This window comes from Puma concolor, chromosome B1, assembly GCF_028749965.1.
Source record: "Puma concolor isolate L17-30 chromosome B1, mPumCon1.1.hap2, whole genome shotgun sequence".
NCBI classification, from domain to species: Eukaryota; Metazoa; Chordata; class Mammalia; order Carnivora; family Felidae; genus Puma; species Puma concolor.
The window spans coordinates 111,008,726-111,034,278 of NC_141670.1; the positions used below are offsets into that span (position 1 = coordinate 111,008,726).

The 25,553-nt window shown below is 35.9% G+C and overlaps 1 protein-coding gene across 20 annotated transcripts in view; it reads left to right on the forward strand.

The window, feature by feature from the left end:
* CAMK2D (calcium/calmodulin dependent protein kinase II delta) overlaps positions 1-25,553 on the forward strand; it is a 316,489-nt gene that overhangs the window by 135,797 nt on the left and 155,139 nt on the right. For all 20 annotated transcript variants that reach the window (XM_086704328.1, XM_086704331.1, XM_086704340.1 and 17 more), the window contains exon 4: positions 24,873-24,927. In XM_086704328.1, coding sequence (XP_086560454.1) covers positions 24,873-24,927 — 55 coding nt within the window. The remainder of the gene's footprint in view (positions 1-24,872; positions 24,928-25,553) is intronic.

Genomic DNA, 25,553 nt, shown 5'->3' on the forward strand with positions numbered 1-25,553 from the left:
CCCTTCCATCAGATGCTTTAAAATTAGCATGTTAATTTTCTTCACATGATGTCTGGGTGCGTTTTCAAACTGCCATCTCTGTGTTGGGCCCTAGGGCAAATGAGTCTGCACACCAACCCTTTTAAGAGCAGTGTCTCAGTTTGCTGCTGCCCTTTGGGTCTCATAAATCCATGCCCTATTGGTTTTCAAAGTCAGACGTTTTGGAGGCTCATCTTTCACATACAGGTTGTAAGAGTGGGGGTGGCTGATGTGGGGTGGGAGCCTTCACTCCTCAGGGGGAAGTTTTGATTTGTGAGTTCCCTCCCGATTATGCATTGACATGTGGGGGATTGAGGTTTATGGTGAGACTGCATCTCAGCTTCTCCTACTTGCTTTGATGTGACCCTTTTTTGGTGGAAAGAGCTGTTTAGCTAGTTTTCAGATCTTTTTCAGAGGGAATTTTTCTTCATGTAGCTGTAGATTCAGTGTGTCTGTGGGAGGAAATGAGTTTAGAATCTTCTTACATCACCATCTTTGACTGCCTCCTATCTCTATAGACTTTTAAACCAAGATCTAGCAGGGTGGGTACCAGTTAGTGACTATATCATGTATTATACCATGGAAGGGTGATCACTTGCAAGTCATATGAGTACTTCTATGAGCGATCTCTATCTCCTTTTTTTTTTTTTTTTTTGGTTGGGAGGAAATGAATTTGGTCGACTTTTTTACATTGACAGTGTTCTAAAAATGTTTTGAAGTTATACTTTTATGATTAGAACCTGTCCATGTGTGAATCAATTTGTTATTGCAAATTAAAGACTTTTAATTCTAAGTCAGGGAGCTTGAAAGCTCATGCTAACACACAGAATGGAATAACGAATGATAGATTGTTCTCATTTTTGCTCTAAGAGTTCTGTCTCTATTTAGAAATGAATCCTGCTTTATGTTCCATTGGGGTTCCTGAAGTTGATAGCAGAGGATAAGATTTGAGAACTATAGGGAAACCTAAGAACACTTAACATCAAGAATGAGGGGGTAGCTTGAAAAAAACTTCATAGATTTGGATTCGGGGAAGGTTTTCAATTTACTCAGTAACTTCTCTATTTACATTATATAAGTTTTGATTGGATAATAAATGTTAACTACTATACAGACATGTTTTATTGTGCTTTGTGTCATGGCATTTCTCACATATTGAGTTTTTTGGTTTTGTTTTGTTTTGTTTTGTGCAAATTGAAGGTTTTTTGACAGCCCTGCATTGAGTATGTCTATTGGCACTATTTTCCAACTGTTCCAACAGTATTTGCTCACTTCATATCATTGTGTCACAAATTGGTAATTTTTACAATATTTCAAACTTGTTCACTTACTACATTTGTTATGGTGATCTGTGATCAGTGATTACATATTGCTAAAAGCTCGGATGATCATTAGCACTTTTTAACAGTAAAGGTTTTTTTTAAATTAAGTTAGTATTATTTTAGACATAATACTGTTGCACACTTAATAGACTAAAATTTAGTGTAAACATAATTTTTATATGTACTGGAAAACAAAAAAAACTCATTTGACTCACTTTATTGCAGTGTTTGCTTTATTATGATAGTCTGAAACTGAACCCACATCTGAGATACACCTGTAGTATTCTGTAACTTACAATGCCAGAGCTACTAAGAGAAAATCGTACTTATGTTTATTATTTTCCCAAATCTAAATAGTAACTAACAAAAGGAGTCTTGCAATTCCATCATTGGAGTTGTCTATCTTTTTACATATTTATTTAAAACTTCTAAATAAGATTTCTGTAAAGACACCCATGTTCACCATCATATGAGGATGATCATCCAGAACACTTGTTTCTTCACTCACTGTGGGTGTATTTCTCTTTTCTAAATTACTTTATAGATTGTCTTGCTACTTGCAAGCAGGCTTGTGGCACCATGATTTTGCCACTACATATTTCTTCATTCATCTTCATGTTCCAGCCTAATGGATGACAAACATGCCAAAGACAATATTGACCCAATTAATGTTTTGTTTTCTTCTTGTCCGTCTCACTAAGGCATTTTACTTGCTATCGCGTATGTACTGTTATTTTGAATGTTGATGTTCAAAGAACACTCTTAACTTATGGGCAGCAGCTCACAAAATAATTGGCTGGCGGATTCTCTTAGTTGAGGGGAATGTTTGTTGGACATTGGAAGTGTCACCTGCCATCAGTCTGGATACTTTTAAAAATCACCAGTTGTACCACCTTCAGCGTAATTCCCTATGCTTTTAATCAAGTCGTTATTTGCTCACAAATAGCATTAGGGGTAGGAGAAGGTAGGAAGAAATTTTTTAATGGCCCAATACAAAAACCATTACCTGCTCTGGAGTAACAGTGTGGTGCTGTGATTCATACAATTTCTGGACTCCTTTCGTATAACAAAGAGGCTATATTGTAGTTGACGTTTAATGTCTCTGTTAAGTCTGAAATTCTGGTACTTGATTTTTTTAAATATGTTGTGTAGATTACATTTTACACAAAATACAGGTGTAGTGGACAATTGCCATACCCCGTGATCTTTTAAATAGCCTTTCTAAAGTTGGGAAATCAAATTATGAGTCATTCCTTACCAATTTAGAGGTCAGAAATCAACTTTTCAGCCTCCCTTGCAGTGAGGATGCAATCATGTTACCTAGAATTGTCCAATCTGAAATTTTTGCCATATATAAATTGGGGATTGATCATATGAGGAGACAGGTTTGGTATGGACCTTCTTATTGTGTCAGTAAGTGTGGTAGCATACTGCTCTGATTTGAAGGGTTAGCAGTATAATATCTAATTCTTGATACAGAATTGACATATATCTGGAGACATTGGCAATTGTGGTACATTACTGATATTAAATGATGGCAGCTAAAGTGGCAGTTCTATGTAAATATGTCTATTCCTTTAAAAACAACATTGATTTTTTTGCTACCCAGCAAATGAATATTTAGTGTAGTGACTTGAATTACATGTGAATAGGAAGGAAGATAAAGGTGAGCCTAGGTAAAGCGTTGAATTTATGTCTATATTGCATGGTCTATGGATAATATGGACCTCATTTATCATCTCCTAAATTAAATTACCCTTCAGGAACATGGGTCGCTCAGTTGGTTAAGGGTCTAGCTTCAGCTCAGGTCATGATCTCATAGTTTGTGGGTTCAAGCCTCGCATTGGGCTCTGTAGTAACAGCTCAGAGCCTGAAGCCTGCCTCAGATTCTGTGTCTCCCTATCTCTTCCCTTCCCTTCCCTTGATCATGCTCTGTTTGTCTTGTTTCTCAAAAATGAATAAACATAAAAAAATAAATAAAATAAAAATACATTATTATTCTTTGAATGAATGAATGAGGGAACAAGCAAATAAATAATAAGTAAGTTAGTAAATAAGTAAATAAGTATATAACATAAATACAACATACTTAAATTACTCTTCTCAGTATCCTGAATGTCCACTGAAGAGCTTTTACCTTTGCAAATTATACATCATTTCCTTTATATAAGTCTTCTGAGGGAAGCTGGATTTGAGAGCTGTAAAAGTGAAATGGCAGGATGCAGAATTTTTTTGTACTTTCTGTTTTTACTAAGAACATAATCCAATTGACAAGACTAAATTTATATGATGTAAATTATTCTCCAAGGGACTTAAGAAGAAATGAAATCTTTTTCAATATCAAATCAATTCACTAGTAGAACTGAGGCCCTGAACTGGGAGAGATACCAGGTGGTTTTTTTTTTGAATTTTACGTCATGACCCATTACTGACCATTAAAAAAATGAAATATTTTTTTTTTTATTTTTAAAGTAATTTTTTTTTCAACGTTTATTTATTTTTGGGACAGAGAGAGACAGAGCATGAACGGGGGAGGGGCAGAGAGAGAGGGAGACACAGAATCGGAAACAGGCTCCAGGCTCTGAGCCATCAGCCCAGAGCCCGACGCGGGGCTCGAACTCACGGACCACGAGATCGTGACCTGGCTGAAGTCGGACGCCTAACCGACTGCGCCACCCAGGCGCCCCTTTTTTTTTTTTTTTTTTTTTTTTTTAAAGTAATTTTTTTTTCAACGTTTATTTATTTTTGGGACAGAGAGAGACAGAGCATGAACGGGGGAGGGGCAGAGAGAGAGGGAGACACAGAATCGGAAACAGGCTCCAGGCTCTGAGCCATCAGCCCAGAGCCCGACGAAAAAAATGAAATATTTAATAAAATATATCAGAATGTCTTAGTGTACTGCTCTCCAGTTGTATGTATGTGTATGCATTTTTATGTACTATATAGAATGTAATTTTTACTGAGAGTCATTTCATACTGGATGAGTTTAATAGACCAAGAACTTACTGTTAGCCAGTTGATGCCATCTATCTTTCCATAGAAAAACAAATCATTAAAATTGTTTTGTGTCCATTTTTGGTTTTCAAAATTGACCTATGTCACAAATGGTCACACAGAAATTGTTATCCTAGGTTCTAGGAATTTCTGATATAAACTTACTTAGATCATTCCGTTACATTGCAGTTTATAAAAGTTTTCTGAAGTTCAGACCATTGAGTAGTTCTGTTCAGTCTGTACTTAGCACAGTTTCTTCTTCATTGTGTGTGTGTGTGTGTGTGTGTGTGTGTGTTTAATGAATTATGCAATTGAAATATGCTTGAAATAAAAATTGTTAGTCCCTTAATTCCAGTGCATAATTCATTTGTTTTTTTTTTTGTTTTTTTGTTTTTTTGTTTTTTTTTACTGTGTAGATTTTGTTTTGTCCAATTCTAGAAATAATCTTTTAAGTATTTGGAAATGTCCTTCCACCTGTGCTTGACATTGTTGGGTGCAGTTTTGCTTTGAGTTACTGGTAACTCGAAGCAAGAGGAAAGGGTACAGATGCTCTGTTTTTCAGTTCTTAGATTGTTTAGGCAAACCTTCAAGGTAGTTCAAAAGCCTAAAGGAGATATTAAGAATTGTAAGTGTCCAGAGCACCTGGGTGGCTCAGTCAGTTGAACATCCGACTTCGGCTCAGGTCATGATGTCACAGTTCATGAGTTCAAGCCCGTATCAGACTCTGTGCTGACAGCTGGGAGCCTGGAGCCTGCTTGGGATTCTGCGTCTCCCTCTTGCCCTCTGCTCCTCCCCCACTCTCAGTCTGTCTGTCTGTCTCTCTCTCTCTCTCAAACATAAATATTAAAAAAAAGAAAAAGAATTGTAAATTTCACAAAATGATGCTAAAATAACATTTTCTGAGGTTTTTTTTTTTTTTGCCCTTAAAAAATGAAAAAAAAATTTTTTTTTAATGTTTTATTTTTTTCAACGTTTATTTATTTTTGGGACAGAGAGAGACAGAGCATGAACGGGCGAGGGGCAGAGAGAGAGGGAGACACAGAATCGGAAACAGGCTCCAGGCTCTGAGCCATCAGCCCAGAGCCCGAAGCGGGGCTCGAACTCACGGACCGTGAGATCGTGACCTGGCTGAAGTCGGACGCTTAACAGACTGCGCCACCCAGGCGCCCCAAAATGAAAAATTTTTTAAAAGAATTCACTTTTACTGAATAGAAAGAATTGCCTTCATTTTTAACAATATAATAAATTACCTTTCTTTTCTACTCTTTTTATTCATTTGTATAATCTTTAGAGAGTTGTTCTTGCCAGGGAACCCCAAATATTTTGTGATATGATGAATAATTTGAATGCCCAGATGCTTTGTAGCAGGAAAGATAAGTCCTTTGAGAGGATCAGAGAAAGTGATAGATATCAAACTCCATTCATGCTTCATGGTTCCATGGCAGGAATCCAGAAGAAAGGTCACCTAGACTTCTGATTTTACTGTTCATTTTTTTTTTTAATTTTTTTTTTTTTTAACGTTTATTTATTTTTGGGACAGAGAGAGACAGAGCATGAACGGGGGAGGGGCAGAGAGAGAGGGAGACACAGAATCGGAAACAGGCTCCAGGCTCTGAGCCATCAGCCCAGAGCCTGATGCGGGGCTCGAACTCACGGACCGCGAGATCGTGACCTGGCTGAAGTCGGACGCTTAACCGACTGCGCCACCCAGGCGCCCCTACTGTTCATTTTTAAGTATAATTTTCACATTAGTGGTAATCTTAGTTCATTTTAATATTGAAGATGGCTTTTTAAAATTGATGAGACTACATATCTTACTCCTTTTCTGTTTCTTATTTATTTTCTTTCCTGAATGGAAGCCAATATTATAGTAGGTTAAAAACTGCAATGGAATTTGCTAGTGTAGCATCTTGCACAGTGTCATCATATGGACATAGTTTTTTAACAGTGTTTATGATTATACATAAATTATAAAATATTTAGGAAGATCGTATCTGAAAAAGGTAAGATTATCAAGTAATATTATCAAGATTATATTTATATATCAAATGATAACTGATATATAAAATATTTTACATTATAAATGATTAATCATACAGTTTTGATAGCCTCATCTACAGTTAAGTATTTGTGTTTATTAATAATACTTGATAGTACTGCTGACAAGCAGTTAAATATAATTAAAAGAACTAAAAGTTTCAACTGAAACTATATAAGCAAATAAATACAGTCCTCATTATTTGAAGATCCCATATTTGCAAATTCATTTGCTTACTAAAATTTATTGATAATCCCTTCAATATTTGGGACACTTTTGTGGTCATTCTTGGACATTTACGCATGTGCAAAGCAGCAAAAAGTTGGAGTCACCGCATATGCATGGCATTCCCAGCTGAGGTCTATCAAGGTGACAGTCTGCTTTCTTGTGTCAACTTTCATACTTGAAACAAGTGTCTTTTTCACTATTAATGCCATATTAAATATGAGATGTGCCTTATGAAGAAAATATGAGAAAATATCAAGTGTGTTAGATAAGCTTTGTAGCAAAGCTTCCTTCAGGCATGAGTTCTAGCACTGTTGGCCATGGGTTCAACATTAATGAATCGCAATATATATTAAATCAAGTTTCTTTAACCAGAAACACATATAAAGGTTATGCATTGATAAATTGACAAAAATGTTGTGACTGGAGGTTGCAGGAAGGTAACCCTGCATTTTCCCTAGGAGCAATGGTTCAGTATTTGCTAATTCAGTGTCCATGGCAATTGTAGAGCGTAACTATGGTGAATAATGAGAAATGGTAATATTAAGCAGTCTGAAATTTGTTACAGTGGAAAAATATTGGAAAACAATGATTTGAACTAAAAGAATCAAATTTACTTTTAAGGGAATGCATTTCAACATAGAATTAATAGCATAATTATTGGAAAGGCATTTTTCTTTATTTCCTTTAGCTTTGAAGAGAGCATCATATGACAATCAGAGATCAAAAAGAAATAAAAGATAGTTTCCAAGTAATAGTTTGTTGCCTTATTCATAGATAGAACTCAAGCCTATTATTTAAGAACATATTTTTAACAAATCCCTGTGTAAAATATTTACTATTTATTTATGTAATCAATGTTACAGGAAATGTTGCTTTAATTTTGATGGTGGTGCACTGTTACAGGTGAAGGAGACAGCTGAGACCCCTCTAGCTCCAGCTCCCTAGTTTACATACGAGGAATGGAGGCCCAGACTCATTCTGTACTTTGCCAAGATTGAAGAACAAGCTATTGGTGGTCAGGGTCTGAACTGAAGTTTCCCGATTCAATCAAGTGTTTCTGTTCTTAGGCTGTCCAGTTCTCTGAAACTCACCTGTCATACATCCTACAGTAACTGCCTAGTGGCAACCATAAATATGAAAGATTTTATTTCTTACAGTATTTTATATAAATAAATTGATCAAATTTATTTGATATACAATTTACAACTTTTATTAACAATCCCTTTTCATTTAGTAATTATAGTCACTTCGGGGAGCCTGGGTGTCTAAGTTAGTTAAGCTCCTGACTTCGGCTCAGGTCCAGATCTCACAGTTCGTGAGTTCAAGCCCCGTGTTGGGCCCTGTGCTGACAACTCAGAGCCTGGAGCCTGCTTTGGATTTTGTGTCTCCCTCTCTCTCTGCCCTCCCCCACTCATGCTCTGTCTCTCAAAAATAAATAAACATTAAAAAAAACTTTTTAAATAATAATTATAGTCACTTAATTTAATAATAATACATGACATTCATACCTAAAGGTACTATAAAATGTTTTGAGCTCTTAACGTATATTATCTCCTTTAATTGCACAACAAGCCATTGGAGGGATTCTCTTATTATCCCCATTTTACATCTGAGAAACTCAGGCATGGAGAGGTTAAGTAAGTGTCCAGGGTCCCCTGGTTAATAGGTGACAGAATCACGATTAGAGCATAGGCAATCCGACATCAGAACTCTTGCTCTTAAATACAATAATGTTCAGATATCTATTTTTAAAGTGTTATATTTGGAGAGTAGATTTCATTCACTGAAGAGTGTATTTATTTATGTGCTGTCTTCTTTATATCTCCATTAAGATGTATATTGGGCTTTTCAATTTACTTGTATCTTCTCAGCCTACTTGCTCCCCCTCCATTTTCACCTATTCTAATATACCAGTTACTCAGAACAAAACCCTCAAAATCATACTTTATTCCTTTCCTTCTCTCATGTCCCACATGTAATCTATCAGCAGTACTTGTCAGCTCTGTTTTCAAAATATATCCAGAATCCAACCACATCTCTACCTCAAGTGCCACTGATCTTGCCTGAAACTCCATTATCTTTCTTTCACCTGGCTTTTTTACATTAGTTTCTCTATGTTTCTGTCTTTGCTTCCTTATAGTATATTTCAGCGCACCAGTTACAGTGTTATTTTTAAGTTTATTTATTTATTCTGAGAGAGAGCATGAGCAGGGGAGGGGCAGAGAGAGAGAGAGAGAGAGAGAGAGAAAGAGAGAGAGAAAGAGAAAGGATCCCAAGCAGCTTCTGCACTGTCAACACAGAGCCTGACATAGGGCTTGATCTCATGAACCGTGAGATGACGACCTGAGCGGAAATCCAGAGTCAGACGCTCAACCAACTGAATCACCCTGGAGCCCCATTACAGTGTTATTTTTAAAACAAGCAGAACACAAGGGTGCCTGGGTGGCTCAGTTGGTTGAGTGTCTGGTTTCAGCTCAGGTCATGATCTCACGATTTATGGGTTCAAGCCCTGTGTGGACTCTGTACTGACAGCTCAGAGCCTGGAGCCTGCTTGGATTCTGTCTCTCTCTCTCTCCCTGTCTCTCTCTCTCAGTGCTCTGTCTCTCAAAAATAAATAAATGTTAAAAAAAAAATTAAAACAAGCAGAACACATCTTCCCCTCTTCAGAAGCCTGTAGTGAATTCCTGTATAGCTCAGAGGAAAGGTCAAAGCACTTAATGGCCTACTCCAAAGCCCTATAGGTCCCCCAGCTCCCACCAAACACAAGTATACTCACACCTCTGACCTCCTTCCCTGCTTCCCTCTCTGTTGTTCACTCTATTCCAGACACACTGTTTCTCAAACACATCAATTGTAGTGTTCTATCAGATTTTCTGAGCCATATTCATGATTTGTTCTGTTCATTCCCTTCTGGTTTCCTCTCAAAATTCAACCTAATGAAGCTTTTTCCAAATATTCTACTTTCTCCCTTCTCCTCATACTCATCTCCCCTTACTCTTCTCTGTTGTTTTTCAGAGCACTTACCACACGTATATATTTGCCTATTTGCTTGACATTCATCTGTTTTGTATATCTGAACATTGACTTTGTGAGGGTCATGCACATAGTTTTATTACCTGCTTCGTTTCCTAGTACCTACAGTACTTTGCACTGAATGGGAGTTCAGTAAATATTTACTGGAAAAATAAAGTCATCACTAACAACTATTTATTGAATACCTGCTCCTTGCCTTCAACATTTTATGAGTTAAAGAAGGGATATATAAATAACTAGGAGATAAATCCGATCTGGCTGCAACCTCTTGTGTCTGCTTCACTGATCACCAGACATCTGGCCAGCTAGGCAGGTGGTCCCTTCCTCATTATTCCACGTGCTTGGTTGCAGAGAAGAGAAAATTTTGCTTCTATCAAGGACATAAACAAAACTCCAGCACAAGTCAGGGTTTGGTAAGCATTATTGTAACTAAGAGGATGTTAATTTCTTTTGTATAAAGTTGAAAGGTAGCCTTCCTGGCAATCCTTAGGATGTCTATGTTTTGATTATAAGTTACCACATGTCCAAAGTTTAACTTTCTGTTTATTTTTATAATTATGGAAATGTGGACTTATCAAATCACCAAAAGTTGGTTTAGGAGACCAACTTAGCCTATACCAATCCACTGATATTCTAATACCAGAATCCATTAATTCCTTAAAAAGCGTATACCCAGTTTCCTCTGTATGCCAGAATATACTAGTTGTGGGGAATGCAGAGACCAGAAATATAGCACCAAATTTCATGGGGAACTGCCTTGTTGAACGCACATTGTGTTGTCTCATTTGTATGAGAGTTCACATGGAGAAGAGTTCTCATGGGAAGGTACATGAAGAACAGAACATTGTTTAATTATATAAAATCAAGGCAAAAAAAATGAGACCAACTTTACCATGAAGTGAGCAGGAATGTTCATTTTAACTGACTAAAGCACTTAAGGACAACAGCAGTTCTTTTTTTTTTTTTCTTTTTTTTTTCAACCATTTTACAAAAATATTATATCAAGCCTGTTACAAGGCTATTAAAAAGATACAATTTTGTTTTTGTTTTGTATCAGTTATTTTCAAGCCATGTTGAAAGGTCTGAATACAAACTTGATATAATTTCTGATTTTCCTTACCTGATTATGTATGAAAAAAATCTTAGAATATGTTACTTCAAAAATGACTAAACTTATTCAAGTTTGATTATGTTTTAGATTTTTATTTCAGTGGGTAATTTTCACTTTGCCTTTTCTTTAAATTTTCCTGAAGTGAAGCTCAAAGGACTATAGAAAATAAAGGATGGGGAGTCCATGTTGAACCCATGAACCAAGGGCAGCTGGCATTGGAGCTTAAGGAATAGATAGAATTTCCATCTTAGAGACTGGAGTAGCTAACATTCTAGGAGTGGAAGCTCTTGGGTCTCAAAGGTCAAAAAGGGTAGGTCCCTTAGGGAAGAGCAAGAAACCTTGCTTGTCTAGAGTATAAAGTACAAACAACAGATGATCAGTTAAATACCTCTGGGCCAAACAAAGCTCCTATGTTGTTATGTGTGTATTTAATAAACAATGAGAAGCTCACTGAGGACAAGTGATAGCAGTGGGACCAAAGAAAAAAGGCTGAAAACAATCCAAGTGTCCTTCTGGAGGGGAATGGTTAAGTAGATTGTGGTGATCATATAATGTGATACTATACACCTATTAAGGCATTCTATATTATCTAAAATATCAGAGATTTACTTAACTAATTAATGAGGGAACTAGCAGAATGTCAATGCCAGAGTGACAGAAATATTTATAGTCACAGAATTCTGGAATGTCATTGCTATGGACTAAACTGATTATTGCCTTATAGGCAATAAAACTATAACCTTTGAGAATCCATTTATATTTCTATAACAGAACATTCATTTGCATTGCTATCAGACAAGAGTCATTTGCACTGTCATCTGTACAAGTGAAATAGCCTAATCTACAGATTGGCAAACTTTGTATGGCAGTTAATATTTTAGGTTTGTGGGCCATATAAGGTCTTTGGCCTGTATCATACGTTTTTGTTTTACTTGTTTTCTCAGTCTCTTAAAAATGTAAAGAAAAAAAACAAAACAAAACCAAAACCCCAAAACCAAAAATAGATAATGGGCTGTACAAAAACAGACTGCTGCTACCCTGATTTGGCCAGTGGACCACAGTTTACACATCTTGCTTAGAACGTAATCAATAGTAAATACTAAAACAGAATAAAGATACTATCTTAGAGAATTGGGTGATCCTTGGGTGAGCCAGTTAGATAGTGTTCCATTATGATAGTCACGAGACATGTATTCATCCTTTTGCCCATTTGCAGGTTTGCGGTATATATGCATTGTTTTAATCGAGGTGTCTGATACTATGAAAGTGTTTTCTGGGGACACAGGAATCCAGTCACCTGAGGAGATCAGTGAAGCAGGAAGACAATGCTAGCCAAAGGATCACACAATCAAAATGTATCATTGCAGGTGTGTCCAGTGCTATGAAAGAGAGACGGGAGGCGCTATTGAGTGTTTGTTTGGGTGGCCAGAGGAGACTTTCCTGACAAAGTGATGCTTAAAATAAATTCTGAAGGATAGCTAGGGGTTAAGTTGGAGAGTAGGAAAGAGATGGCCAAGCAAAGAATTAACAGTGGAGATGTGGCTTGTTACATGAGGGAAGGGAGTACCTGAGTCTGGAAGAGGACCTCTGTGGCTGGAAGGAACTGGAGGGGCAAGCATAAAGACAGTTGAAGGGGTAGAGCCTGGTGGGTGGGGTGACCAAACTAACCTCTTTTCCAAGGGCTGTCCTGATTGACTGGTGTAAAAATTAATCACCTTCTTTTACTCTCAAAATGTCCTGGTGTAGATGATAAATGATGTGATAAATCAGAAGGAAGACACCGAGGAATTTTAAGGCTCGCAAGTGTAATATAATCATATTCACATTTTGGAATGATTGCTGCCTTGTGGATGATGTGGCTAGCTCACAGGGGATGCTAAATTGCTATTTACTGGGAAATTTATCTTTCAGGTTAAACACCTCGTTAAATTTTCTCAGCAAGTCAATCCAGGAAAAAAGGAAAATCAGGTGGATCTATTGTGTGATGAAACCAATTAGTCAGTAAATAAAGACTGTTGATTTAGTAGCCACTCATAGGTGATGCTGTTTTGGAGTGCCTTTAGTTATCATTGATGCCTTGTTTAAATTTGTTGGCCACCTCGTCCGTGTTGTCTTCCTGTGTTCCCATAGGGGTGCATAATGAGAAGAGACTGTAAAATAAAACTATCAGGGTGTGCTTTTATAAAGCTGTGAATCTGATAATCAAGACTATGAAATCACAAAGTTAGCGAGGGGATTTTGTCCCAAAGACTGGTGATACCGGTGTGAGGTCTGGTGTCACCACTGACTTGTTCATAGCTATGGCCCCAGCATGTGGCATTCAAATAAACTGGCTGGGAGGCTGAAAGAATGAACTCCCCACCTCTAATAAGAACTTTGTTTCTTAAAAATATTAGGTGCAACCTTCAAAAAGTTCTTAGACATTTATGCTACAAGCTTAGAATCTCTAAATGAAGACTGTAGTCAGGATTATAGAAGTAAAAATACTTACCAACTACATCTGAAATGTATTTCCTGTTAATGTTTTTTTGCTCAGCATTAAAGAACAGTTTGACATAAATTTTGCTTAGGAGTAGAGATGGCAAAACCAGTTTCCATTAAAAATAAAATTATCATGTAGTTTTTATTAAGAACAAATTAAAAATGTGTCTTTTTTTTTCCTATCTGGAAAATAACCAAGAAGGAAAAATTAAAACTGAATTTGAATATATTAAAATCATTATGATATGAATGAATAAAATCAGATTATTCCGTAATTTAGATGCTAAGATACAGGACATATGCATAAACATTTAAAACCACAGCAGCACTTTAATAAGATTAGAAATCCCCAAGGAATATGATAGAAAATGACAGAAACTCATACTCCTTAAATGTGATCTTTAAAAATTAATATTTAGGGGTGCCTGGGTGGTTCAGTCAGTTAAGTGTCCGACTTGGGTTCAGGTCATGATCTCACGGTTTGTGGGTTAGAGCCCTGCGTTGGTCTCTGTGCTGACAGCTCAGATCCTGGAGCCTGCTTCAGATTCTGTGTCTCCCTTTCTCTCTGCCCTTCCCTTTCTTATAGTCTCTCTCTCTCCCTCTCTCTCTCAAAAATAAATAAACATTAAAAAAATTTTAAAAAATATTTAAAGACATGTCTCTCCTAAAAAAGAAAAAAAAATAAATATGAAAATTGATCAAAGAAAGAATCTTTAACAATTTGATGAACTATTTGGTTAATATCTAGACTGTGAGAATATTGCCAACTTTTCATACCTTTTATTAGTTTTTTCAGTTTAATCATACAATAATAAAACTGATGCCATAATATTTGCAAAATGCCCTCTTGTTCTCCCAGTCATCTCTGAATGTTCATTTCTGCTTCTTGTGCTGACTGCAATCTGGCTTTCTCTTGAGTTGGCTGTTTTCTCTTTCCTCTACGTGCTGCTGCACCTGGGGGTGGATAGGTGTTTTCTTGCTCTTCACTGCTTTTGTAAAACCACTGTTAACACCTCCTCCCTCAATATCCCCCACCTCCATCCTTCCACCACCCTATCTTTGAAACATTTTCTCAGATTATGACATCCTACGCTTTCTAGTGTAGCCATTTCCTGCCATTCTTTTGGTACCTGCCCCTCTTTGTTGTGTTGTGTAGGAGCTGATTGACAGTGTTCTCTCCTTCCCCACTTGTAATCCTCAGTCTTGGTGGGTTTATATTTAGCTACACAGATTATTTGTGCCACACCCAGGCCTTGTACAAGGGATTCTCTCCCTTTCAGTGATTTTTTCTTCTACTCTAGGGGTCAGCAAACTTTTTTTATAAAGGGCCAAATAGTAAATATTTTCAGTTTCCTGGGTATATGGTCTTCGTTGCAATTGTTCAATACTGTAGTTGTAGCTTGAAGGCAGCCATCAATTTTAATACGTAAACAAATGGACGATGAGGCTGTGCTCCAGTTAAACTTTATTTACAAAAAGGTGAAAAACTGAGTAGCGGTTTGAAGGAGATGAGGTAGTGAGCCATATCTGGGGGGAAAAGGGTTCCAGGCAGATTAAACAGCAAGTTCGAAGTCGAGGCAAGAGTTTGCCAGGAGTTCTCCCAAAGCAGCAAGGAGGCCACTGTGGTTGGAGAGCAGTAAACTAGAGGAGGAATGGTGGTGGGAGAGGCCAAGGAGATGATGGTGGGGAGGGGGGTGGGTTTTGAAGGATCTTATACACCACAGGTGGGATTTTTGCTTTTAGTCAGAGGCAGTTGGAGAGCCATTGGAGGTTCTGAGCAGAGGGACAAATAATCAGCCTTCAGTTTTAACAGGATTGTTCTGGCTGCTGTTGTAAGGACAGTGAGGGGACAGGATAGAAACAAATTTTTTTTTCCGTATATATTTTGAAGAATTTGCTTAAGAATTACGCTGAGTTTTTTTCATCCTGAGCAACTAGAAAGATATGGAAGACACTGGGTAAAGCAGGCTTTAGAGGGAAGATCGTAAATTCTTTGGGCTTATTTAGTTAGAGATGTCTTTGAGGCAGACAAATGCCCCCATATTTGGGATGTCTGACATTTGTTATAACTTCCATGATTTCGTAGTAAGGAAAAATTAATCTTTAGTTAAAAAAAATCATTGATCTAGGTAAACTAACTGTTCCATTGAATGCTTATGCAAAAATATGTTACCAGGTACCTGAGACTGACTGGTACTGACTGGTGTTAACAGTGCCTATAGCTATATTTATTAATATCCTTTATTATTCCAATGGTATCAAATTTGTGAATAAATTCATATATAACTTTCATGTTTTTCTTCAGTTTTATGAGCCTAAGATCACGGTATTTTTTTTTTTTTTACATTTATGTATATTATACACAGGAAATAAGCTGATCTTTTTAAGTAATTTCAGCATAAAAATAGTTAATTGAAAACCAAATAGTAATTGGTAGATGAGAGCATTTGGGCTTGTATGTCTTCAGGGAAAATTTGTTGCAAGTGTGAAGATAATATGGTAGTAAGCCACAAAGAGAGGATGATCTAATATGTTTTTCCATTCACTCTCTGCTCCAAGGGCTATTGTCAGAAAAGCAATTTATCTGCTCTGTAAATTTTTCAGAGATTTATTAAAAATTTGGCAAGATAAGTGTTTTAAGCTTTCTCTCCAGTTACTCATTAAGAGCAAATCCAAAAAAAAATGAAGTTGTGTTTAAACTTAAATTTGTTTGAAGAGGAAAAAGTCTTACATTTAGGGGATTGTATTCAACCTTGTATTGGTAATCACTATATTATTTATTTCGTGTATAATCATGCAGAAATGTTGAAATGTAAAAACTTAAAGTTGGAAAGAACCTTACAGGATCCTCTTAAAGGATCATGTAACCCAGTGCTTATCAAGCCTTTTTCCTGTGATCTAGTTATGTGGTTACATCATGACCCAGTGTACAATATATATGTATAAAAGTCAAGCAAGTTGCACAAAGCTATACTTACCTTAAATGTGAAATGCACTTCAATATATATATTTTTTAAATGCTTCCTTGATGTGCACTTTGAAGAAAAGATGCTTATCTTGTCTGTTCTTTGGCATGATGCAGCCTCCTTCCTGCGTGATAGCCTTAGTTTACCATAAATCACATAGCCTTTGTTTAATCTTAAAGTGTAGCTAGGTACTGTATTACTTTAAGACATTTCATGTGTTTGTGTCTTGCTGTCAAATAGGGAGCCAACTGAGCAGCCTGGTGTGAAATTATCAATCGGGCTTCTCTTTTTGACCCAGATTGCAGGAGGCAGAGTGCTTGAACCTGCATTGGCTTCTAGAATCGGCAAGATAGGAGTGCTATTCAGGTACTTAGGGCTGAGGAATTACCAATGGCCATTTTTTGTCTTCTTAACCTGACAGTCTTACACATTTAATACATAGTAGATAGGTGTGTACAGTTTGAATAAATTTAACAAAAAAATGGTATTGGTCCAACACTGTTAGGTCCTCAAGTGCACCATCTTAAGATTTTTATGACATGCAAGTCATGATGACAGCAGCTGCTGTTCCTTTTTAAATATTCCTAATACTTAAGAATATCAATGAGTGATCACTGATTAGCTTTATATAAGCATGAGAAGGTGGAATAACTAAAGGATAAAACCAGGAAAAAGATAATGAAGAAAGCTGGAATCACTTACTGAAATACATAAATAATATTCATGCATAATTGAAAGAGGAAAGAGTTTTTTTAAACAAAGGAATCTTGAAATAAATACTAACTTTTCTGAGAAATGAAATCACTTTTCCAAAAAACAAATTATAATAAGTAAAACGGAATCATGCAATTAAAATACGCAACAAGATAATCTTGAAATGTTTTTTAAAGAAAATTCTAGATATTACTAGGCTTAATAATAAACCTATAATTTAATTTCTCCTCACATATACAGTTTTATTAAAAGGGAGAAGTAAAGTGTATTACATGAATGATCCATTTACTTTTCTATTTGATTAACCATCTCTGAAATTCTGTTTAACCCTTTATGGCTTTTTTAAGCAAAAGGATTGCTTGCTCTCTCATGTTGTTCATGGTGTCATGTGATTGCTGTAGCAGGTAGCCTTATAATTAGCAACCACTGGTCATGTCTCCTCACTTTCTTTCATCTTCCAAGGTTGAAATTTTCCTGAGTAATAGATACTTTGACCAGCCAGAAAGTCTTTTGGATACTCTGAGTTTATGACTAGCTCTGGCCTAGTAGAAAATCTCCTGGTTTGTTATAGTCAGCCCTAAATATTACTAACCTGATCTTATAGATACTGAAGTTAATCTATACTTTGTTTTTAATCTGGAACCAGGAAATGGGGTGAGAATTTGGGAATAAGGAAGGAGATTATGGTCGACAGAGCTGATATGATATGTTTGACTTTCAGCACTGATCTTTGAATCCAATGACTTTTTGTGTGTACTATTAAAATAATTTTAAAATTAATATGGATGACATTTTCCACTGAGTTTTCATGTAGTAATTTTGATTTTTAAAATAGTTTCTTTTTCTTAAGTATAAGCACTGAATTGCCTTTTTCTTTTTAAGTTTATTTATTTATTTTGAGAGAGACCGAGACAGCCCAAGTGGGGGAGGGGCAGAGAGAGAAAAAGAGAAAGAGAGAGAGAGAGAGAGAGAGAATGAATCCTAAACAGTCTCCACACCATCAGTGCAGAGCCTGACATGGGGCTTGAACTCACAAAACCGTGAGATCATGACCTTAGTGGAAACTAAGAGTCAGACACTTAGCTGGCTGAGCCACCTGGGTGTTCCAGCACTGAATTGGTTTTAAACATAGGTTAGTTGAGTTTAAAAACATTTTCTTCTCATGACAAGAAAATATCTGAAATTTTATTAAAACAGTTTTTGGACTTCTGATGTTTTAACATTTGAGTACTAAATAGTGGTTCATGTGGCATTTATTAATGGGGTATATTGGTAAGTATTTATCAAAAATGCATATCCTTAATGCAATTTCAGGAATTTGTGTTCAAATATCTAAAATTAGGACAGACCGTGGTTTCTGTGCCTGTGCAGTTTTATTTATTTGCCTTAGCCAGCTAAGTCAAATTCCTACTTTTTATGTGTAAATTTAAAAAGTGTCATATTAAGACAAAAAAGAACATCAAAGTATATGTGTTACAAGTCTCTTGACTGCCTATCTTTTTACTCAAAATAAAATGAACAGTATGCACAAATCCGTATCTCAAAGAAGCAGAGTGCATATATTTTTCAAATATACAAACATTAATATATTTTAAATGGTATTGTTTTATCCACTGTATCATTTGTGTTATAGGAAATAGAAATTAGGAAAACATGCACATGCAGATTTCCCTTCAGGTTTTTAGAAATGTTACTTTGATTTTGAATTTGGTTTTCAGTGCTTTTATGTCTGTTTGAAAACTTTTCTCTCTAGAAATGATCAGCCTTGTCACAAAAGAGCCATTAGTAATGGTTGAGCTCAATGGGTCTCTAGAATAGTGCCATTTGAAAGTTGTAATGTTTGAGATGTGTGCGTGTGTGTGTGTGTATGTGTATGTTTTTTTTTTTTCATTAACAAATGAGCTCAATGTTGGCATCCCTCTTCTGAGAAAGTTATGGCACATTTTTTGGCCATAACTTGATAGTGCTTGCTCTAGCTCTGAAATATAATTAATTGCTGATGGGAATATAAAAAATATCTGACTTACAAGCTGCCATTTTTCCATCCCAGTATGTGAACCAAATTCAGCTACCTCAATCCTTGTAACATAGTAAAGTTAAAAATACAAAATCTACTTCATTCATAACCAGGACTATTGCTCAGAGCTGAGAAATAGTGATTATGAAAATGCAATGCATCTGTTCTGCACCAGAATTATTTTATTAGTATTATGATAACATTGACAACATTGCCCTGTCATGTTTAGTTTTAGAGATTTCTAATAACTCATATTTTCATGAAAAGTATTCTTTTTTTTTTTTTTTTTTGCTAAAAAAATTGCAATTCTTTGAGGACAATGGGCCAATCACAAATTTCAGATTGTCTTTCCTTTTTATTTATCTATTGTTGGCTAACAACTCCCATCCCCAACTTAATGGCTTAAAATAACATCAATTTATTATTTCTCCTGACTTTGTGGACTGACTGGATTCAGTTGGATAGTAGCTCTACTCCACTTGGTATAACTGAGGTCACAATTGCAATTGCCTTCACCAATGAGTTCTGCTAGTGATGGGCTGTCAATATGGCCTTTTATTCTCCAGGGTTTCTCTCCCTGTGACTTCTTGTCTAAGTCTGTATCAAACTTCCTTTTAGCATAACATGTGGTTTCCAAGAGGACAAACTCCAGTGTACAACAGCCTATGAAATCTCTTGTTTGTATCATACATGCTAATCACACAAAGCAAGTCACAGGGCCAAATTCAGAGTCAGTGTGGGAGAGAACTGCACAAGGACATGAGTACTGATAGACATGGCCAATTGGGAGCCACCAATGTAATAGGCTGTCACATCTCCATAATAAATTCTAGTAGAGAACAGCAAGTAGTGAGTATGGTTGAATGGAAGAGTAATAAGCAGTATAATTTGAACTAAATGATAAGTTGTATAAATAACTTCACAAAATTATAATTACCACCCTTGATTGTATTTGGAGGATGCTTTTAGGAAATGAAAAGGGAAGGAAGTATACTAAAATTGGAACATGTAACTTTGTATCCTATTAGTCTTTTTTGAAAGATAATAAATCACCGTGAAAGAATATGTTCACTTTTTGACAGAGTGTTCTTAATATGTGTCCTGAAAATAGATAAGATGTACCTAATAAGCAATTGTGACATGGCTTCTATTTAAATTCTCCCAGTCTTTCCCTTTTCTCCCTTTCACACTCATTTTCACTTCCTAACATGCACATACACACACATCTGCCTTTTCCTAGGTTATCATAATTATATAGGATTTTTAGATTCTTTAACTATTTAGGATTTTCAGTACATTAAATGTCCTATCAGGTAAAATAACTGAGTCACTGGAAATTCTAACATTCCTAATTGGAAGAGGAGAATTAACAATTTTCTAGGGATTTAGGGACTACATAGAGAAATACAGCATCACATTTTAAACTTCCTAAACTAAAAATATTTTTCTCTTTTTGGGGAGCCTGTGTGGCTCAGTCAGTTAAGCATCTGACTCTTGATTTCAGCTCAGGTCACGATCTCATGGTTCGTGGGACTGAGCCCTGAAGGGCTGCAAGCTGACAGTGTAGAACCTGCTTGGGATTCTCTCCCTCCCTCTCTCTACCCCTCCCTGATCACACACACACTCTCTCAAAATAAATGAATAAACATTTAAAATATATTTTTTCTCTTTTTGTGTAAATAGGGTTTTTTTTTAGCACTGCTTTTCTTTCTCTAATCACCATAACTATTTTTTTCCTGTCTACTTCTTTTTTAAATATTACTTTATCCTGACAAACCAATTAATACTTTTTGATGTATTTGGAGCAGGGGGTAGTTTGTTGACAAATGTATTTTAGAGGGTCCATATAGTATTCTGAGCAAGAACCAGATCTTTGGAATCCTCCAGCTCTGGATTATGGTCATAGCCTAGCCAGTTACTAGCTGTTAAGCCTTAGAAGTTTCCTTCACCTCTCTAAGCCTGTGCACGTTCATCTGTAAAAGGTGATGGGAAAGGTTGTATATATTAACTAACTCTTGGAAAAAGTATTTGCACTGTGTTGACACAGCGCTGTAGTTATTTTATACCTTTTAATCCCTTAAATGAGAAGAAGTATTAAATAGGAAACTTCTTTCACATTTACATAAAATTAGTTTCTCTGATAATTATAAGGTCCTATTTAGTTCTATTTGGCCCCTTTGTATAAGTAGTACTTAGCTAGAAACTGCAGTGAAATCATGCAAGAATATAGGACAGGAAGAGAAAGCAGTGATCCCATGGTAATTTGAATGGAAACTACCAAATTGATAATATATGAGGAAGAGAAAGGAAAAAGCCATGGGTCAAATGAATCTTGGAAACGTTTTAGTCTCAGAAACCCCTTTGCTCCCCCTGTAAGTCTCATACTTAATGCTCCAGAATTTAACATTTTATTCTGGATAAAAACGGTTACACTGTTTCCATTTATGAAAACTCGTTCATTCATGACTTGATTTTACCTTTGAGGAAACTTCAGAAAAGAATGACTACCAGAGGTATTATAAGCTGTGTTCTCAAATGCTTTTCTCATTATCCTCTTTAACATTTTTTTCTGGAAGCACCTTAGTGACGAGTGTGATAAGGTTAACTGTGTGTGCCTGTGTGAACTGCTTATGTTGATAACGGAGGGCAGTCATAGCAGGAACACAGCACAGCATGTTCCACCACGGAGCAGCCACCGTGCTCTCAAGGCCAGCCATGCTGCCAATCTTGGGTTAGCATCTGTGGTGAACAGTGCACCCTGTATTTTCTTCAGCATATAAATGAATTGACAGTCATTTATAGAGAATAAGTTTTTGTGAAAGTAAACACAATTTTCAACCCTTGACAAACTGTTAAAAAAGAGGAAATGGATGGAAGATGGATAATTTTGACAGACAGAAAAGGCTCGAAGAGAAAAAGATAATATCTGTGGGTATGTAAGACACTGTCTTCAGACGATAGAAACATCCACTCTGAGAATAATAGATAAAGAGTTCAAAGTTTCAAAAGGAAACCAACCCGTCCTCAGAGTAATTGTAAACATGTGGAATGCATCTGTGTGAAGATGAAATTACATAATTTGTTAATAAAATGAAATGAAAATTGTGGGCATTTCATTTAGTTTTGTTTTTTAGTTATTTTAAAGAGAGTGGAAGGAAATAGGGAGGTCATTAGGAAGGAATGAGGGAAGAAAGTGAATGTATATATATTTATTCCAAGTAAAGATGATGCTAGTTGTTTTCTGCTTTATCAATAACATCACTCATTCATAATGAATCTCACCTGGTCAAATGACTGGGTAGAAATAGTGGAGATTATTTTGGAATTGTGTAATACAAAAGTAGTGAACTGGTGTCAAATGATTTGTCCTTAAGCATTATTATGTGCTTACTGGCTAAATGCTTTTGTGAAACTGATTTTCACCAAAAAATATATGTTTAATCATTAGGCTTGCATCTGAGCAACTCTTGACTTGTTGAAAAAATAATTTATTTCTAAATGATGATTGTTTCCAAGTATTAATAAGGTAGTGATAATGATACTAAGAAAATTTTATTCCAGATAGAACCAGAAAATAATACTGTTTCTCCAGTTGTACCTGAAATTTTCACTTCTGTTTAGCGCCACCACTCTTTGGTCTGAAAATCTGAGTTGCTCATTTCCACTTGAAGTTTTTATTTTGAGACAGTGGAAGAAAGAAGTAATCATTTCTTTCTCACATTGTGATTTTTTCTTTTCATTTTAACTTTGATAGCATGGAAATCCATCTTCTTTTTGTAGAATAGCTTAAGTAGACATACCATTCTTTGAGCTTATTTAAATACAGGTTGTATTACAGTTGCTTAGTGAGGTATCCGTGAGACTGTCATTTGAGAAAGCCACTGAATTATCACTTATGACCTGACTTTCCTTAGTATGCTGAATGACTATGAACAGAAGACACATCATTGAGCCTAAATTTTGATTTTCTTTGGAAGTATAAGTTTAAACAAAGGTTGTAGGCATCTTTGATATTGGTAAACTGAAGAATACCCTTCACACAATTATAGTTATGGGAGAATTGTTTGGTATCAATAGTTTTATTTTAGGTATATTGGGCTTTGGTGAAAGTTTCTGTCCAAGAACTTGGAAGAATGCCTAGCATATATATAGTAAGTGCTCAGAGCAGTTTTATGAAAGACCATCTACTATGTGCCAGATTTCTGTGAGGGATTCAAAAAACCCTATGAAATAAGATACCTGTATGGTAGTATTGATGAGAAAGAAATTCTGTGTAATGGAACAAAAGTTTTCTCTACCTTGGAAAATTTTCTGAAGACAGATTCAGGAAAGATTTTTTTTTAATTTTTTAAAAATTTATATTTAGTTTTGAGAGACAGAGAGAGACAGAGCACAAGTGGAGAAGGGGCAGAGAGAGAAGGAGACACAGAATCGGAAGCAGACTCCAGGCTCTGAGCTGTCAGCACAGAGCCCGACGCGGGGCTTGGACTCACGAACTGTGAGATCATGACCTGAGCCGAAGTCAGACGCTCAACCGACTGAGCCACCCAGGCGCCCCTCAGAAAAGATTTTAATTGCAGGTCAGAGATGATATCTGAAGGGGATGGATTTGGATTGTAAACAAAGGAGATTATGTTAAGTCTATGAGCTTGGGAATTTCATTGTACTGCAGATTCCCTCTGTGGATCATTGTAGTTTGTGGGACAATCTAAATGTTCTTTGGAATCCACATTTTCTATGTGGTGGCCATCATTTCATAGGGAACATAGTAAAGACAGGTTCTGGTAGATATCATTACCCTTTTGTGGTAACTTTTCAAAAGCAGTATGTCCTACAGGTTTTGTGGGTTTGTTTGTTTGGTTTGGTTTGGGTTGGGTTTTTTTGTTTGTGTGTGTGTGTGTGTGTGTGTGTGTGTGTGTGTGTGTGTGTGTTTTGCTTTTTCTGCCCTCTGTTTCTCCCAGTGAAGGTCAGGCCACCCCAAGTTATTTTGATAAATAGGAAGAGTTTGCTATTTGTGGGAATGAGTTGGGGGAGGAAGGGGACTTATGCAAAAATAAACAGCAGAAAAAGCAGTATGTAAGTTCTATATGTGTAGTTAGTTTACTTTAGAGTTACAGTAGGTAATGAGTGCTTCCAGTTCAGAAGAGCAAGCATTTGTTTTGGCTACTTATCAGTGTAAGTCTAGCTCATTGGAAAATTTAAAAAAGTGTGAATTTGAGGAGCTGATAGATTATTTTATTAGAATTCCTACCTATATATTTTTGGCTGATGACTTGCTAAATGGATTTTGGTCACTTGAGTTTAGAAGTACCATAATAAAAACTCTTTTGACAGGTTGGCTAGGAATTGCTATGTAGACACTCCCCCCATCTCCTCCCCACTTCAAATAGGGATGAGGATAGCAGACACAAGGAGACCACTTGCTAGACTCTTAAAATGATCCCTCTTTCTGCCTATTGTATTGATCAAGGCATGAGTTGTTGAAGACCTGGACTAGGGAGATAGCAAAGAGAATGACAAGGAAGAGACTCTAAGTGGTAGAATTGGTAGAACCTGGTCACTTTGAATAGATAGGTATATATTATAGCAATCATTAATATTCATTATTCACTGAGTAATATGTAGATTGTTTTACTATTATTGTCTCATTTAACTTTCTCAACCATTTTATAAAGTATAGATACTGTTATCATTATAAGTTGATTAATTTGATTAAGCTCACATAGTTAATAATTGTCAGAATTAGAACTTAAAACTTGGGTTTGTCTGAACCCAAGCCCTGTTTTAAAGGATATTCACTTATCAGAGCTTAGAAGAAAGAGTGTTGCCAACATTTTTAGTTAGGAGACAAATGCCCATTAGAAAGCTAATTTAATGTTCATCATCATTATACATATAACATGAACTTTTTTCTCTTTTTTAAAAATTATTTCTTTATTTATATTTTTAGTGCGACTTCATGACAGCATATCAGAAGAGGGCTTCCATTATTTGGTGTTTGATTTGTAAGTACAACACACTTTGTGTTCATTTATTTTTGCTATTTGAAAACCACTTTTAATTAAATATTTTTTTCTAATTTATAGTCTAAATTAATGACTGTGTAGTTTTTTTAGGTGTTCTTCAAATAACATTCACTCTAATTCTTTTGAAAAAATGTGACTGTTCAGGAGTGTTTATTTAAAACTTAAGTTAATCTAAATATGTGAAACAGTTATGAGTCTATTGTTTGGATTGTTCACAGTGATATTATAAGCAGTTATCAGTTTTATCTTTGGGCATACAAAGGACTGATGTGAGCTAATTTTCCATTGAATATTTTGGACTATGTATACCCACTTTATTGTCTTATGTAGGAAGAACCATAGCTAACCTCATACTCAGTGGTGAAAACTTGAGGACTTTTTTCTGTAAGATCAGGAACAAGATAAGGATGTCCACCTCACCAGTTTTATTCAACATAATGTAACCACAGTAATCAGACAAGAAAAATAAATAATAGGCATCCATATTGGTAAAGAAGAAGTAAAACTTTCACTATTTATAGATGACATGATAGCATACATAGAAAACCCTAAAGACTCCACCAAAAAACTATTAGAAGTAATAAGTCAAGATGCAGAATACAAAA